Source organism: Diprion similis, chromosome 4, assembly GCF_021155765.1.
Source record: "Diprion similis isolate iyDipSimi1 chromosome 4, iyDipSimi1.1, whole genome shotgun sequence".
Lineage (NCBI taxonomy): Eukaryota > Metazoa > Arthropoda > Insecta > Hymenoptera > Diprionidae > Diprion > Diprion similis.
In genome coordinates, this window is record NC_060108.1 from 27,403,034 (window position 1) to 27,417,872 (window position 14,839).

A 14,839-nucleotide genomic window follows, 5' to 3' on the forward strand; every position below is an offset into this window, starting at 1 on the left:
ACAGCTCCACGTATAGATAGCAACACAGCTACTTATATCAAGGCAGGTATGCTGACTGCCTCAAAGATTCCTAACTTAGCATAATTCTCGCTAAATGTTGTAATAAGTTAATAATAAAGTGCGATAACTGTTGCATAACGATTATGAATTCATTTGGATGATCGGACACATCTTTGGCTGAACAACACGTAACGTGTCTGGGCGATAGAAAAATATCTTAATTCAGAATCAGGTGTAAATTGTGACGAATTTTTCGATGGCATAGTTCTAATATAACAAAAGTTATCTCGGTATTTTGCATTGTGATACAGCGAAAGTCAAGACTTGCACTCGGTATAAATTATGAAACCACGTTTCGTATAGTAAAGCATTATCAGGTCAACCACTGCTCAGGTTTTACACGTGATAACGGTATGATTGATTTGTCAAAAAATGCTCAATGCTATCGGATGATTCTGTGCAAAGAAAAAATCCTATGCAAATATACTCAAGTTATTAATTGCTACGATTTATGAATTTTCTTCTACTTGAAGAATTTCGAATATTCACCCGGCTGACGAAGTACCTATCCTTACCGGACAATTAGGGACCGTGGAAGATCCAATATCTAGTTGAAGATGCAATCGACTAAGTCCTAAAGCAAAACGACCGTAAAAAGAATGTCAAATAATCCGAAACCGTGAGAACTCTGACATTTTGTACCGAACGGATAGCGGCGACAGTTATGGGATGAAACTAGTCGAAGTATGAATCAACGTGCATTATGGCCTGAGCGGGTGAGTGGTCAGTCTTTGAAACTTACACACTGATATTTCGCAATAGTTGAAACGAGTTAAAATATATCTATATCCGCAGACACCGATTGAACTGGATTCCTAAAAGCTATTCGCCGTGATGTGACGGCAATGGCTGATTGATCAGCTGTTTGTATCTTTAAAAGTCCAGTAAATGCGCTAGCCTTCTTAAAAGCATAATACGTCAACACCGTTCGACAAAACTTCGTTTCCGATTTCGTAAACGGTGCGATATAAGTTACCCAAGCACGTCACTTTGGCACCATAAAATTTCGCCATTCCAATCGTTAGTTATTAGATTCAACAATAATACAACAATGGGTGAAACGGGTTCAAAATCATTCGACGGCTCACTAGTAAACTTGGCTGATCGTGAGAACGAGACCTTGATCATTTGATAAAGTTTAGTACTGACCCAAGCCTGCAGCTCCGAAAGGACTGATTCGCTGCCTTCCGATTTCTCTATTTCCAAACGACGTCTATAGCCGCATACGTGGAGGCTGAGAGACGTATATCTCGAAAGTTAGCACCGGCTTAAATATCGCTTGTACTTGGCCGCTTGAGGCTTCGCGAGCATATACATATAGTATACCTATAGTAACAGAGAACGGTGGTTCGTAAAAATGAATTTTCTTTACGCGACTGCGAGCGGGAGGCGGCTCGAATACTTCAAAAGCGTATATGAAGCGATAGTGAAAGAGTGAAAGAGCGATTGGTCCGAGGGGGATTTGAGCGTTGAAAAGCAAACACAAGGCGTACGTATGCCAGGGCATGACACGTAGGAAGCACGGTGAAGAGGACAGGTTCAGAGATAATTGCGTAAGAACCGCTTTTACAACTTCTCATACCGCCACCAAGACTCGATCGGCGAGGCGTCGTCGCCTCGTGAATGTCATCCTTTGCCGTCCTTTTCTTATTGCGAAAAAAGTGCTGCTCTCGTTGCGATACGGCAGCCGATTAATAAAGACTCGCCCAAGTGGATGCGCAATCGTTTCCACGTGTTGAACTAGCGGTGTCCGAGTGAAAGGGGTTAATCCTCGTTCGCGAAGCGGTCATTTGACGCAAGATATTTTTTAAGAAATTTTATCAGCATGGCTGCGGTGTCCATCATGACGGACATATAATCGAATGATGAAGATTCGTCCCTCGATCAATTAAAACCCGTTTGAGCGCAAGCCGCGGGACCATCGGGTAGAGAAATCCATCCATTGTCATTGTCATTGTCAGGGTGACCATTTGTGAGTATTTGACTAACCAAAAGACGAAGTAGTATTGCGTAGCAGAAAAAAGGCACGGCCGTAAAAGTGACCAAGTTCAATATTATCCTCGAGTCTTATTATTTGGCTGAAGAGCGACCATTGATTGTAAATTTCGAAAACTCATCGCAAAGTCTACGTTGTACAAATGCGTTTTATTCCTACTAAAATTTAATGTTATCACGATTACCGTGGCAGTCAATGCCAATTCTCTCATCTCGTTCCGATACTTTGTCGGTGGCTTTGCCCAGACTTAACACCTTTCACTAATCAAATTAGAATTCATCTATACATTGATACTCGTATAATACGGGCTTCGCCCTGCCCTACAAGCATATTTTCTTGTCGACAGTATTATTTATTCTATTTTTATCAGCACCAATTAGCCTCACAGTCAAAGTTAAGAATCCCACATAGATAATAAAAGTATAATTCCATCTATCCTCGCAATGATCTCGTCAGTAAACGAATCAGAAGAAATAAAACGTCAATGTCAGCTTTATGTTGATTTTATTAGTAGCAATTAACATTAAGTCGATTAGCCATGTAACAATTTACTGATATATTTCAGGTTTGGGCAGGAATCGTGTGATTCTGTAACCTACACGAATAAAAATTTGCTGTATTTCTAGAATCGCTCGATCGTTCGATCGCTGACTATGATCTTTACGCATAAAACATGTGAATATATCGCACGAATTCTTCTTGCCATTGTTGATTAGTCCGCACGCAATTAGCTCTAGTATAATTGAATCTCCAAACTCAATCAGCCACATAACGATCCCATTATTTACCATCCAGCATAGCGGTGTAATAAAATTATTTATACCGCCATAACCAAGATTCGCTTCCGATTGAACGACGTAGTTTCGAGAACTGATCGATCATTAGCATGCGATTTTTTACCCACGGCTCAATTCCTTATCCTCGCTTACGTGTAATGGCTTACATCTTTTAATCGATGATATTCAATCTCGGCACCATGAATGCCAACTGATCATAACCGTCAAAGGTCAAACTAGTAATTATACGAAATGAAGAACACAAATCTGCGGCAAAGATGATCCGATGTTACTAACTAAATTACAAAACATCACCATAGATCCTAATCATTTTCGAGTCTCTCTCATCTCTGCGTGGGATTCGGAGCTATATAGCATTGTCTCTGATCTCTTGCCATTTCCAATTTCCCAGTCAAACAAACGTATGCGATTACCATAACGAAAGGACTCCATGAAGTAGCCGCGATGAAAAGGCGCGTTAATGGGGACGGAAATGGGAGAGTTTCCTGGTGCCATTTCAGTTACTAACCACACGCAACACACGCACACACATACACACTGCTACGTACACAACCGACGTGGCAAGAGAAACACGAAACGGACCCGGCGCGTGGGCGACGCACGCCTCTAAGAACAGGTGTCGATCGGTCTACGGAGATTTTCGATTGTGACTATAGGTACCATTGATCCAGTCCAGCATCTTACCTAGCTACGGATGAAGCTGAAGCTAGCCGTAGATTTGCTGAAAATTTTTACAGACACACACTGTTTTTAATGTGGTTTTTCCATAAAAACACTGGGTGTGTGAAGATTTTTTAACTGCAGATGTATCAAGCTGAATGATTTTAATAGATCGGTAAGATGGGGGTAAAAATTATGTTCCATGAAAGTGGGCTCAGTTTGGCATTCTGCATGACTTTTCCCGAAATTCTTACGGTGCTTCATTGGCAAAAAAGTAAGTATTTATTGCTAACGATCGCTGACCGATAGTCGAGCAAAGAATGCAAAAAAACGGAAGAAGAGTAATTGGTAGGAATAATTTATAGAGCTTCATCTCCAGTTTATCTGAAATCTTTTCACTGCTAGCAAATGCAAGGTTACATGATATGGATTTTCGAAATTGTTTATAAAAAAAACTTGTTCCGGTCGAGTTTGGAATAAATGTTCCTCGTCCCAGCTCAATTATCCTTGATTATTGTTGATTAATGATGACTCAGGGTTAAAAAATTAGAAAATATTAGTTAGAAACTAGGTTAATTCCGGTAGCAGCTATACATACAGCACGACTAAGAATGCTACCTAAACTAATTATCTTATCCATCTTTCCATGACGAGTGCGGAGGTGATATTTCTTTACGCGGTACCAAACAGCATCGCTAATTCGCTCTGAGAAACCTCGCAATCATGGGCCGTATTGCGGTCTAAGTTTATTTCAATTGTGGTCTAGCACCGTTGTAATATTCACCCTGGACTCTTGAAGCTTCTAAGAACTCCGCAAGACATGTTGGGTTATTGCTGCAGAGTTTTAATCAAAATTTCTTCCATGACGATAAGGTAGCTATCGGGTATCGAGAGATTTTATCCGAAAATTACGATGTTATTACAAGTTCCTGTACATTTGAACGTCGAGTAAGCCATAAGGCATTGTTCGTTGCGCATAAATACACAGGGCGCACCTGTTTAAGACGCTTTCATTATCTCGACGTCCTGATTCTCAGATATTACAGTATATCTACTTCAATTATGATCACGGATTCATCAAGTCATAACAATTAAAACTGTCCGGAGACTTACAATTGTGTGTAAAGTGTGGGAATGGGAAATATTTCGCTTATTATCAATGTTCCCATGTCATTGACCTTGTTGTCGAGAGTGCCTCTTCATAGGTTTGTCGCACGTTGTTGAATAATCATTCGAGATTATACATTCTCGAGAACAGACGTCGGTACCCGATGATGTATCTACGGAACATTGCGAAGGACGTATACAACCAGCGGGAGATGAAACGTACGAGATAGTCGACAATAGGATAAAATTGTTCGCCACCTATGCGAGAGTATTTGATAAACGGATAAAAACGATCTTTCGAATCATACGAATGGATATGAGAGCGTTCGCGATCTTCGTTGGGTATCTTTTCAAGTGCCTTCGCTTTATGGGTAATCATGCGTGATTTATCGACACCTGAGGTAGCCGGTTGATGCCTTAATGGGAAGTTTAGTTCACTCGCCATATTTTGTTGTAAAAAAAAAAAAACAAGAACAACACTCACGGCTGTAATGTACATGCATTAGTACTGAAAGTGCTATGCTGCGCTACTTATTTATATTGGCACATTAAAAATGAAGATTTTTCGATGGTTCATGCCTAGGTTGTGACATTAATTTGTCTATTTTATAATTGCATCCAGTTGATTTCACCATGATTCTTAATAAAGGAAAGTTGCGTAGTCGAGAGTCCAAAGTTTTGTGAATCGTTTCCAAAAGATTCAACCTCAAACCCACTCCAGCATTTGCGGCGATAAGTAAGCCGCCTCCGTTCCTTCTCATCGGATAAAGCCTTGGCCTCTGTTACGTACGAAAAGATCTGACAACAGTACGATCCCGGTAAAGATCCAAAAACATCGAAGACCTATAAAATGTAGGCAGCAACGCGCAACGGAACCGCGGACGCGAAATCTCATTCTCTCGAAAGGCTCTGTGCACAGGCACTTTCTACTTCGATAATTCATGCTGATAAACGGTGCTTGGACGCTAATACCGCAACGGACAGATTATCTCGCCGACAAACCGAATCATCAAGTTCAATTGCATCTACCTGTAAAATAAAATTCCACTACCAAAAACGTGGCGAGTGATCTGTTCGAACAATCTATTGAGCAAAGAAGCGGACATCTGCATGGTTTCTTATGGAAAACCGCGAGTTTGGCATTAAAATTATCATTCAACGCACGGCTCGTTGACCAAGCGACGCGGAACACCCGGGCCGACAAAAATCGTCTCCCCGGTACACCAAAGAAAATTGCAAAAAGCTAAAACCTGGCGACTGAGGTGAATGATTAGGATGATGAAGAGTTCGTGTATAGTTAGGCAAGGCAAGACATGTGGAAGGGGCTGCATGTGCATATACTCAAAGTACCGTTACGCCTGGAGTAGGTGTAGGTATACCGCATACCCAACAGCACAAGTCGTAAGAGTTGTAAGAGTGAATCCTGTTCACGAATGGCTAGCTTACCGCGCAATATATGTACATGTATGCCTTCCATCCTTCCCGCTATCTCGCCTCGCGGTCTTCCCCAAGGTTAACACCTGCCAGGTTGCGTCGTTTTTCCTTATCGCATCGTCGCCGCATCATCGATTCGATTCGAAGTAGAAAAAGTTGGTACACGGTGTGTGTAAGCACAACAAATGTCAACAGCAACGTCATTCGAAAGTGCCCAGGAAAAGAAGGAAGGAAGGAAGGCAGGAAGGAAAGAATTGACGCGCCTACACACTGCGGGATATGCTCTCGAGATCAGAGAGTGCGAATCAGTGATCGTCCTCCCTTCAAAAACGGCTAGGAATTACGAATATTAACTGACCTCATGACCTGACCGCACGATAATTAAGTCCAACAGCTAGACAAAAAAACACAATCGTTCTCGTATGCTAAATTTGTTGCGAAATCTTTTCTGTCGCCGTTTTTTTGTGAGTTTCGGAATCCGTAGAAACACATTGGTTCAACTATTGTCCATTTAGTGTCCCCCATTGAACCGCGAATCAAGAGCGAGAGTTTATGACTCAATTATGCTGAATGGGTCTTTGATGAGAGTTTAGATGCCGTGATACTTTGCCTGGGTATATTTCATCGAGGTATAAAATTTTCGTTTCATTTAAATGGTAAATCAATGTGATTACAGAACCCCCCAATGATCGACGCAGTGTGTTGTGAATTTGTTTCAATAATCACAATTAGTTGAACGATACTCTTTCATAACGAAGATCGAAGAGTGATACGCAGATGTAGTGTCAAATTGCATTCGCAGATTCGAAAGATTCGTGACAAACTGTTATTTCTTTTTTTTTTTTTTCTTTTTCTCAACCACAGAATGAGTACATCACTGTAATACCGCAGCGAAAAAAGCGTGACAGTTTTAAAAACAGAACCAGTTACCCGAATCAATAACATTCAATCTGAACGAGTCGTAGAGCCTGTGCAATCAGAGGTTCAGCCTCGAGCCTCAACCTAGATAGATAATATCGACAATCCTTCTTCCTTGATGGTTGCAATTTGAATCTGACATTCGGTATACAAGCGTCGAGCAACAAGGTACAAGCGTCTAAGAACAGATCACCGTGTGTCCATCTCGAGTTGTAAATTGTTCGAAAGGCACACTGATGCCGGCCGTTCCTGTGTAGGTGCGGATACAGCAACATCTGGTTTCACAGGCAACGTCGTGGTGACAGATCATTGTACACCGGTTGAGTGGTAATCGGCAAGTAGGTGGGAATTGAGAAAAAACGAAGCACAGAATAGAGCGTGCTTTTGTAATTTCTATGCTGCTGTACCGAACTACCATTCATATTAGGAACCCGTGCATGACCCCCATGACTCAACGTATATGCGTAGGTATGTACATACAATGTTGGTGTAAGGTGGATTCAAGGCTGATCGAGTATAAATATCAGGACTCGCACACGTATGGGACTAATGAATGGCAAGGAGTGTGAAACAACATTAAATGAAAAAAAATTCGGAGATACATCAATGTCGGTTTATTATAAAATCGCGATCTCTTATCTTGCGCGCTAATAAATTCACGATGATTATAAACAGTGGCTTCTAGACCTTCGTATATTATGTACTTGACAAATTGGAGGTAGATGAGAAGTCGCAGTTCCGAAACAATCTAAGAATACTGTTACAGCGTTCTAGCTTTCCATGACTTTAGTTTCGTTTTTTTTTTTTTTGGTTTTTTTTTACACCTAAATTCGGGATCGATGAAAATATAGACTGGTAACCAAATTCTCTATTAAACATAAGGTTCAGCCATTGTGTTGAATCACAGCCGGAGTTTAGTATGATCAATTAATTATTAACATCGTCCTGCCAGCTGCTGCGTTGAACTGTGAAATTTTTCACCCGTAGCAATTTCACTTTCTATCGCATCGCGGTAATATATATTCGTGTAAAGACTTGGCGTTAAACGTTTTTTTGCTTGTGATTCCGGACTGTGCAATGATGCGATATTACAAGTTTACCAACTTTTACTCCTAGTTTCATGAGTAAAAAATATAAATAAAATCTCAAGATAACCAACTCTCAGATATTTATACAATTTTATTTATCCGAACGGTGGGTTAGGTCGTAAGGACTCGATCACCTGTCCAGTTTTCAGATTTATTGTCGAAGCACTTGGCATTTAAGATCTGCCACAAATTGTCTGACCTGAGCGCATTGACTTAAATATTACAGTTACGTGTATCGAAGTAAGCGCGTTAACTAAATTTCATGATGTAACGACGTAGCTTGAACTCAAAATCGCACGCGCACCTGTTAATAACATTTATATACTTTTACACCGAACCGGAGAGCGGCGGTATTTTTAATTCCTAAGAAACGTAACGAAAGTTCGAACGTTAAATTGTGAATTTCTGATTCGAACGTCACAGAAAAATCACTAAATTCGAGTAGATAATATCCTTCAATAAACGCGCACACGTAATGCATGTTGTAGCGAAAGTTCCCAAATGGCTTAATTTGTACTCGAGCTCTGAGCTACTCGAGGTTACTCGAGAAGAAACCAAATCCTCGTCAAAAAATTCGATAATGATTAAGGTAAGCGTACCAGTTATTGACCTGGCCCAATTCCTGAAATTTTTTTTTTATTGTATCTGTTTGATCCTTGGTTCTAAGATTACCAAAAAATTAATTTCTAGTGTCTAACCCTCTAGCGATTGGTTTTAGTCATCGAGAAATTCAAAATTTGGCCGTCAAAAGTTACAATTTTTCGAAAATCAAAGGGTCAATAATTGGGTCTAAACGTGTCAATTAATGATACACTTACCTTAGGTCATAACTTCTAGGTCTTATTCCATACGTGTGTTCGGCAATGGAATATGACAAACAATTAACTCACCTGTTCCGATGAGCGCCTCGCGAAGGAGCAGGAAGAAGACTTCCGTTGATGCTGTTGCTCGTTGCGCTGCTAATGCTGTTTGCGTTTCTGATGCTGCGCTGGTCCGCCGAGGTCCTCGGAAGTCTTGGACTTCCGGCGAGCACGAAGCCTAAAAGATACGCCGCTAGCACAAATTTTATCATGGTCACTGCCGTTCGGATCGCGGATTTTCCTCTAAAAACCGTTCCGATTTAGTCACAGTATTTTATGCACTATAACTATGACTTATTTTGTTCAATTCTTTTATTATACCACTTTCTCGATTAAATTTTCACTTTAATACGATTCACCGAGTTTATTTTCCCTTATCAATTTTTGACTCAACCTGTTACTTTCTTCCTTTGTCCATTTGTTTATTTACTTATTCACCCTTTTGCTTATTAGTTTATTCATTCATTTTTCATCGCCGTTTTATTGTCAATGTGTTAAAACCGTAAAAACTTTTTAAGGTCACAAGGCGCAAAATGTCGGATTTACAAGGGTGATTAGTTCCTTTGGTTCCACGGCGTTCTGTTTATTCTATGTAATTATCACTGGCACTGGGTTTGCGTTACGCGGATGTGATCCGAGTCAAAGATAAAAGCGAACAAGTCGCTGGGTGAATTAAGATTATCGACTCAGACCCGTAGCTGCTTATCGTCCTTTCGGTTAGGTATCAATTCACTTTCGCACGTAGCAGTTCAATGATTTCAGTGGAATTGTACAACCAGCACCATATCCGCGGTCAAAATGTCTCTTTTTGAAAAATGCATGATTAGACACCGAGTTTATAAAAATTTATGTCCCGATAGTAAATCCGAGTATCCCTCGTCTCTTTTCGTCCAGGCCAGACTATTCTGCACCAAGAAAAAAGAAAGAAACAAACGTTGATTTAGTTTAGTACTTAATTTTCTCTGCAATCGATATGTAAATGCAACAATTATCAATAACAGAAAGAAAGTGAACCTATTTGAATGACGATATATTTTCACGACCGTTCGTTATGTACCAAATTTCGTCTTTCAACAACATGATAACCGAGTTCCACAGAAATTTTCGAAAATTGTGAGACGTTCGGTTAATCTTTCCAATCATTTAATTATTATGAGTGACAATTAACCAATTTTCACTACCGATTCGAATACTTTTCCGTAGATTTCGATTTTCAAATATTCAATGTGATTAAAAACGCTGTTGCAAATTCGACGGTGATACAAAAACTACAAGAAACTGTTATCGTAAAATCTAGGTGTCTTGCCGAGTTTTCAAACGGCGAGAAAGGCGAAAAATCGTGTATTAAACGATCAGGAACCCCTCACGGCTGTGTCGTGACTGAACGAAATGTGTTCGAGAATGAATCTACGCGTACGCTTGAATATACCGAGACGGGAGTAAATGAAAACTTTTTTTTTCCAGCAATGCGTTCTCTCATCTTACAGCCCCTACTCGGTCCGTCATGTAAGTACAAACAAACTGGACAACACGATGAAGTTATATTCGATGCTTGCAACAATACGGGATTGTTTGTCAAAATCCAAAGAAACAGTACAGTAGATATAACAAACGTCTCACAGTTTCCGATTCAGAAAAACGAATATTAATATTATACCAAATATTTACCACATATATAACAATTTGCCAAATAAAACTTTTCGACGAACAAAAAGTACAGAAAAAAAAAAGAAATTAACAACAATACAATAACTGGGTGTATGGCAATATTTAGTTTCTGCTTCTGTTATATTATTTTTCGATGATTGATTTGTTTTTTTGTTTTGTTTTTTGTTTTTTGTTCACAAACTCTTGCGGTAAGAGACAATAGAAGTATTATTGTTCAATTTTACGATCTCGACTTGGCTCCTCGTGTCAAGCGACAGTCTCTGTCTCAGTGGGTCCGGTCCGTCCGTAGACGCGGCAGCTGGCAAAGTGTCTGTCCCTACCTTCGTCTGTCTACCGCGGACTCGGTGTCCTATACCCAGTCGTCCCCGGGCCAGGGCACGCGCTCTCAGTCAACCGGCAGACTTACTTTCACATAAGATCCTTACCGGCATGGTGGGGCATGCCACATGCATGGTAGTCCGTGCTATGGATCGATGATATACATTGAAAACCGAACGGGCAAAGAGAAGTCACCAGAACAAAACGGAACGAAGGCTTTACATGTATGTGTATACATCTATACATATGCATGTATACACAAAACTTGATTACCATCCGTACTTAAAATTAGGTGAATTTTCACGGAAACGCTGATTGACGACTCGTGGGACCACCAGGTATAAGAAAAGTAGGAATTTCATCCCGACGTTGGCTGAATGGTGAAAATTTTTACAAGTCGTCACAAGTGTTACCTGAATTCGACTCGTTCGCTTATCGTGGTACCTGTGACATTTTTCTACAAATGATGTACAGATGAGGAAGTAAATGTTCAAGTATAGGGTAGCTCGAGAGAAAATGTAAATGTAATTTTTAAACGAAGTGCAATTATTTTTCGAGTTAGCTTGTACTCAATGAGACTCATTTATTGCCAAAAGAGATGACTGCAGGCAAGTCTCCGTCTACGTGAGAGGCAAGATATAATAATTCATTGGGAGTCGAAACCATACCATATCAAATGTTGAATTCTGCACAAGGCTACGGAATCGATTAAGTTACCGGTACACGTTGTTACAGGCCGATCCTATTTTGACGCGAGACACATACGAATCATACCTGTGATACAGACACGCGCGATTGTATAAATGCCACTAGAAAATTTAAGTCAAGGATAATCGCGATATTATTGATTATTAGTGGTGGATTTTTTTCAAAGCAGAATTCAATATTTTGGGGACCACACGTCATCCGATACGTCCTGAGATTTGAGTTGAGCGTTTTTTCCGACAATTTACTCGAGTGTGTTCGTCGCGTGTCGCGACAGGAACTCCAACCGAGTAAGCGAGCTTCGATCATCGAGTCGAGGGATTGAAATCATCCAGTTTTGCGGCCGCAGGATATCTGGGCTACCTGCTGCTGGATAATATCCACAAGCTGCAAGGCTGGCTGGAGCACGATATTCAGTCGAAGGAAAAATGGTCTATACCTGGAGATAGAAAGGCTGGCACTAAGATTGTCCTAGAATCATCGAAGGCCGCAAGTGGTCGTCGGCTCGGGCCGAAGTGAAACACCATAACGCTCCGCACATTCCCATTGTCTTATAGAAACATCGCGCGGAGCTCGCAATCATGCTTCTTATCGGACTATCAGCGGCTTAGCGACTTACACCCGGAGCTCGCGTTCCACTCGGCGTACTTACAGCTCGAATAGAAGGCTAGTTCCGCTGCATGGAGAGGCTGCAGTTTCACAATCGGAGACTATTCCGCACCTCGAAGGTGCAGGTGGGCCTGATCGATCGCGAAGTGGACCCGAAACTTTGAGGCGAGAAATTTTCCAGCGTCGAATATTAATTAAGCTGTTGTTACCGCGAACGCAGCGTGCCTCGTGATTCTTCTAGCCCAGAGGGTCGAGTGTCGAAATACACCTATCGTCGATTACTGCGAACGTCGTGATGTATAATAACCGTCGTTTGGCCCATAAAATGCTCAGAGCGACGCGTGTTTCTTTGATCAAAAGTTTCACTCTTGAAATGCGAGTACCTTGCACATTGTGAAACGGTATTTCCGGCTGCGTTGCGGACGGTCGCGAGGTTTGTCTCTGGCGTGGTCCACAATGCATCAGAAATCTGCTTAACAACGAATTGCCGAATCGCGGACCCAGGCGAAATGTACGGTAAAAGGCAAAAAGACAAAATGCCGAAAGGGCGTAACTTATACAAGTCAAAGTTCCGAAAGCCCGAGTATAAAATCAAGAAATCTGAGCATCGAAATTCCAAATGATTGAAGATTTTCAGTTCTTTGAACTTCCGGCCGGGTCAAATTTCACCACTTTAATCTTTCTTTGTCTTGGATTTTTTATATTTTTACGTTCGAAATCCTGGTCATTTTGATTTACGATTTTTCTCATTTTTCGGCGAGGATACATTCATTTTCGAAATTTTGCTCCGTCGGAACTTTACATACCGGAACTTCTGCCTATCGTAACTTGAATTTTCGGAACATTGAGCCGTTGGCTTTGCGACAATTCGAAACTTTCTTCTTTCGTAAAAATTTGATTTCTTTACTCCAAGTTTCGCCACCGAATACTTTGGAACCCGGCTCTTTCTGAACTTCTAAAATTCGGAACTCAAGCCCCGTCCATCCAAGAACAATTCATTCTGTCCCTCAATTGGTACACGAAAAATCATTGAATTTCCAATCTGGATAACCATCTCTATACTTTTCGCGCAACTCTTGATAAGAGTTGAAATTTTTTCACGGAACGTCCTCCTACGCGTAACGTACGGACGAAAACAACCAAGTACCAGACATATTGACTGTGAATCCGAATCCTTCCGATATTTCATAATCTAGGGGAAGTCCTAGGAGCACACCTATAAAGTTGTTTCGCGGTCGAGTTCACCGCCCCGCTGCACGCGTCTTCTACACAATGACACCCACTCTGTAACATGCACGATAACGATGTACAACATGCAGCAGGTGCTGTACGTATATTACACGAGTAAAGGTTAAACGAAGTGCAAGGCAATCGACCCGTGTGCCACGGCTTCACTCCTCGTGTCTCCTTGATATCTGTTCATCGGTGGGCGCGGGGTATAGGTTATTCATTGTCTGGCCGCCCCAGACGTGAGACACGAGACAGGAAGGTCGCCGGTCGCCGGTAGTATATTTCACAGAGTATATCCCTCGGATAATACAGGTAGAATAAAGAATTTCTTTTTTTTCCGTGAATTTTGGTGTTTGCGAACGTGGAATTTACGAATAAACTCATGATTATATCAGATTTGCTCTAGTTTTTATGTTATTGTAGTATTGTAAAAGGGGGGGGGGGGGGAGGGGGTTCCAATATGATCATTATTTTATTCGTAAATTCTTTGTTCTCAAACTTCAAGATTCACGGAACAAATCAGGACAACGAAAGAAACTTCAGATATTTAAATAAGAAAATTTAGTTTTTCATTTAAATAATGCTTTTTTGAGTCATACATGAAAATGTTGATGAAATAAATAACTGGAGTTAATTTCAAAAAACTAATCTTACTCCTAGGGTCGTTGACATAAATCTTATTAAGACACCGCAAATATCAAGGGCAAGAAACCAATCTTAACCAGAGTAAGTATTATTACCCTCGTACCTAGCTTATGCTCGATGAATGTTGTTTTTTATTTTTCCTTTACACTACTAATATTGAAACTCAATTTTCAATTTGGCTGGCTCTCGTCGTCACACTTCTTCTATTTGTTTCACGTTGGTAATCACCGAGGCTCACAACGATGCAGATGTTGGACAAAAAAATGAATATTCGGTGTCGGTATGGTAATTTGAAACAAAGAGAAAATTTTTGTACCTCATAAACGAGTTGTTGCACCATCGTTTTTTTGCTAAAGGCACGTTACTACGTTCAACCCTTTTTCCCATCGACCTTGGCTTCCAACAAATTTTTGGAAAAAAACCCTTCTTGAACAAAAATGCATGTATCTCAAATTTGTATCTAACTTGAATCACTATTTCTAACAAACGTTATAATTTGTTTTTGATCTGCATAGAATTGAAATGTGACACGAGTACGAAGAAAAATAATTTTTTTTGCAACGCTAACTCGTAATCTACACGTGTAAAATATTTTATACATTTACAGTAATTCTTCTTGGTCGTTTGATCTGATTCCTGATAATAACTGATCGCTGTCATGGAATTGTTATACGCTCTTAAGGTAAAACTGAAGTTTCAAGGCCATGTTAACTATGTTAATATAATCTACACAACTTTTATTTC

At 40.5% G+C, this 14,839-nt stretch overlaps 1 protein-coding gene across 4 annotated transcripts in view; it reads right to left on the reverse strand.

Annotated features, from left to right (window-relative positions):
- LOC124405626 (angiopoietin-2-like) overlaps window positions 1–9,384 on the reverse strand; it is a 52,998-nt gene extending 43,614 nt beyond the window's left edge. Inside the window, exon 1 of one of the 4 annotated variants that reach the window (XM_046880668.1) lies at window positions 8,951–9,384. In XM_046880668.1, coding sequence (XP_046736624.1) covers window positions 8,951–9,132 — 182 coding nt within the window. In that variant the 5' untranslated portion in view covers window positions 9,133–9,384. The remainder of the gene's footprint in view (window positions 1–8,950) is intronic. The other 3 variants (XM_046880670.1, XM_046880669.1, XM_046880671.1) reach the window with 3 other exon arrangements.
- Between the last annotated feature and the right edge of the window lie 5,455 nt (window positions 9,385–14,839).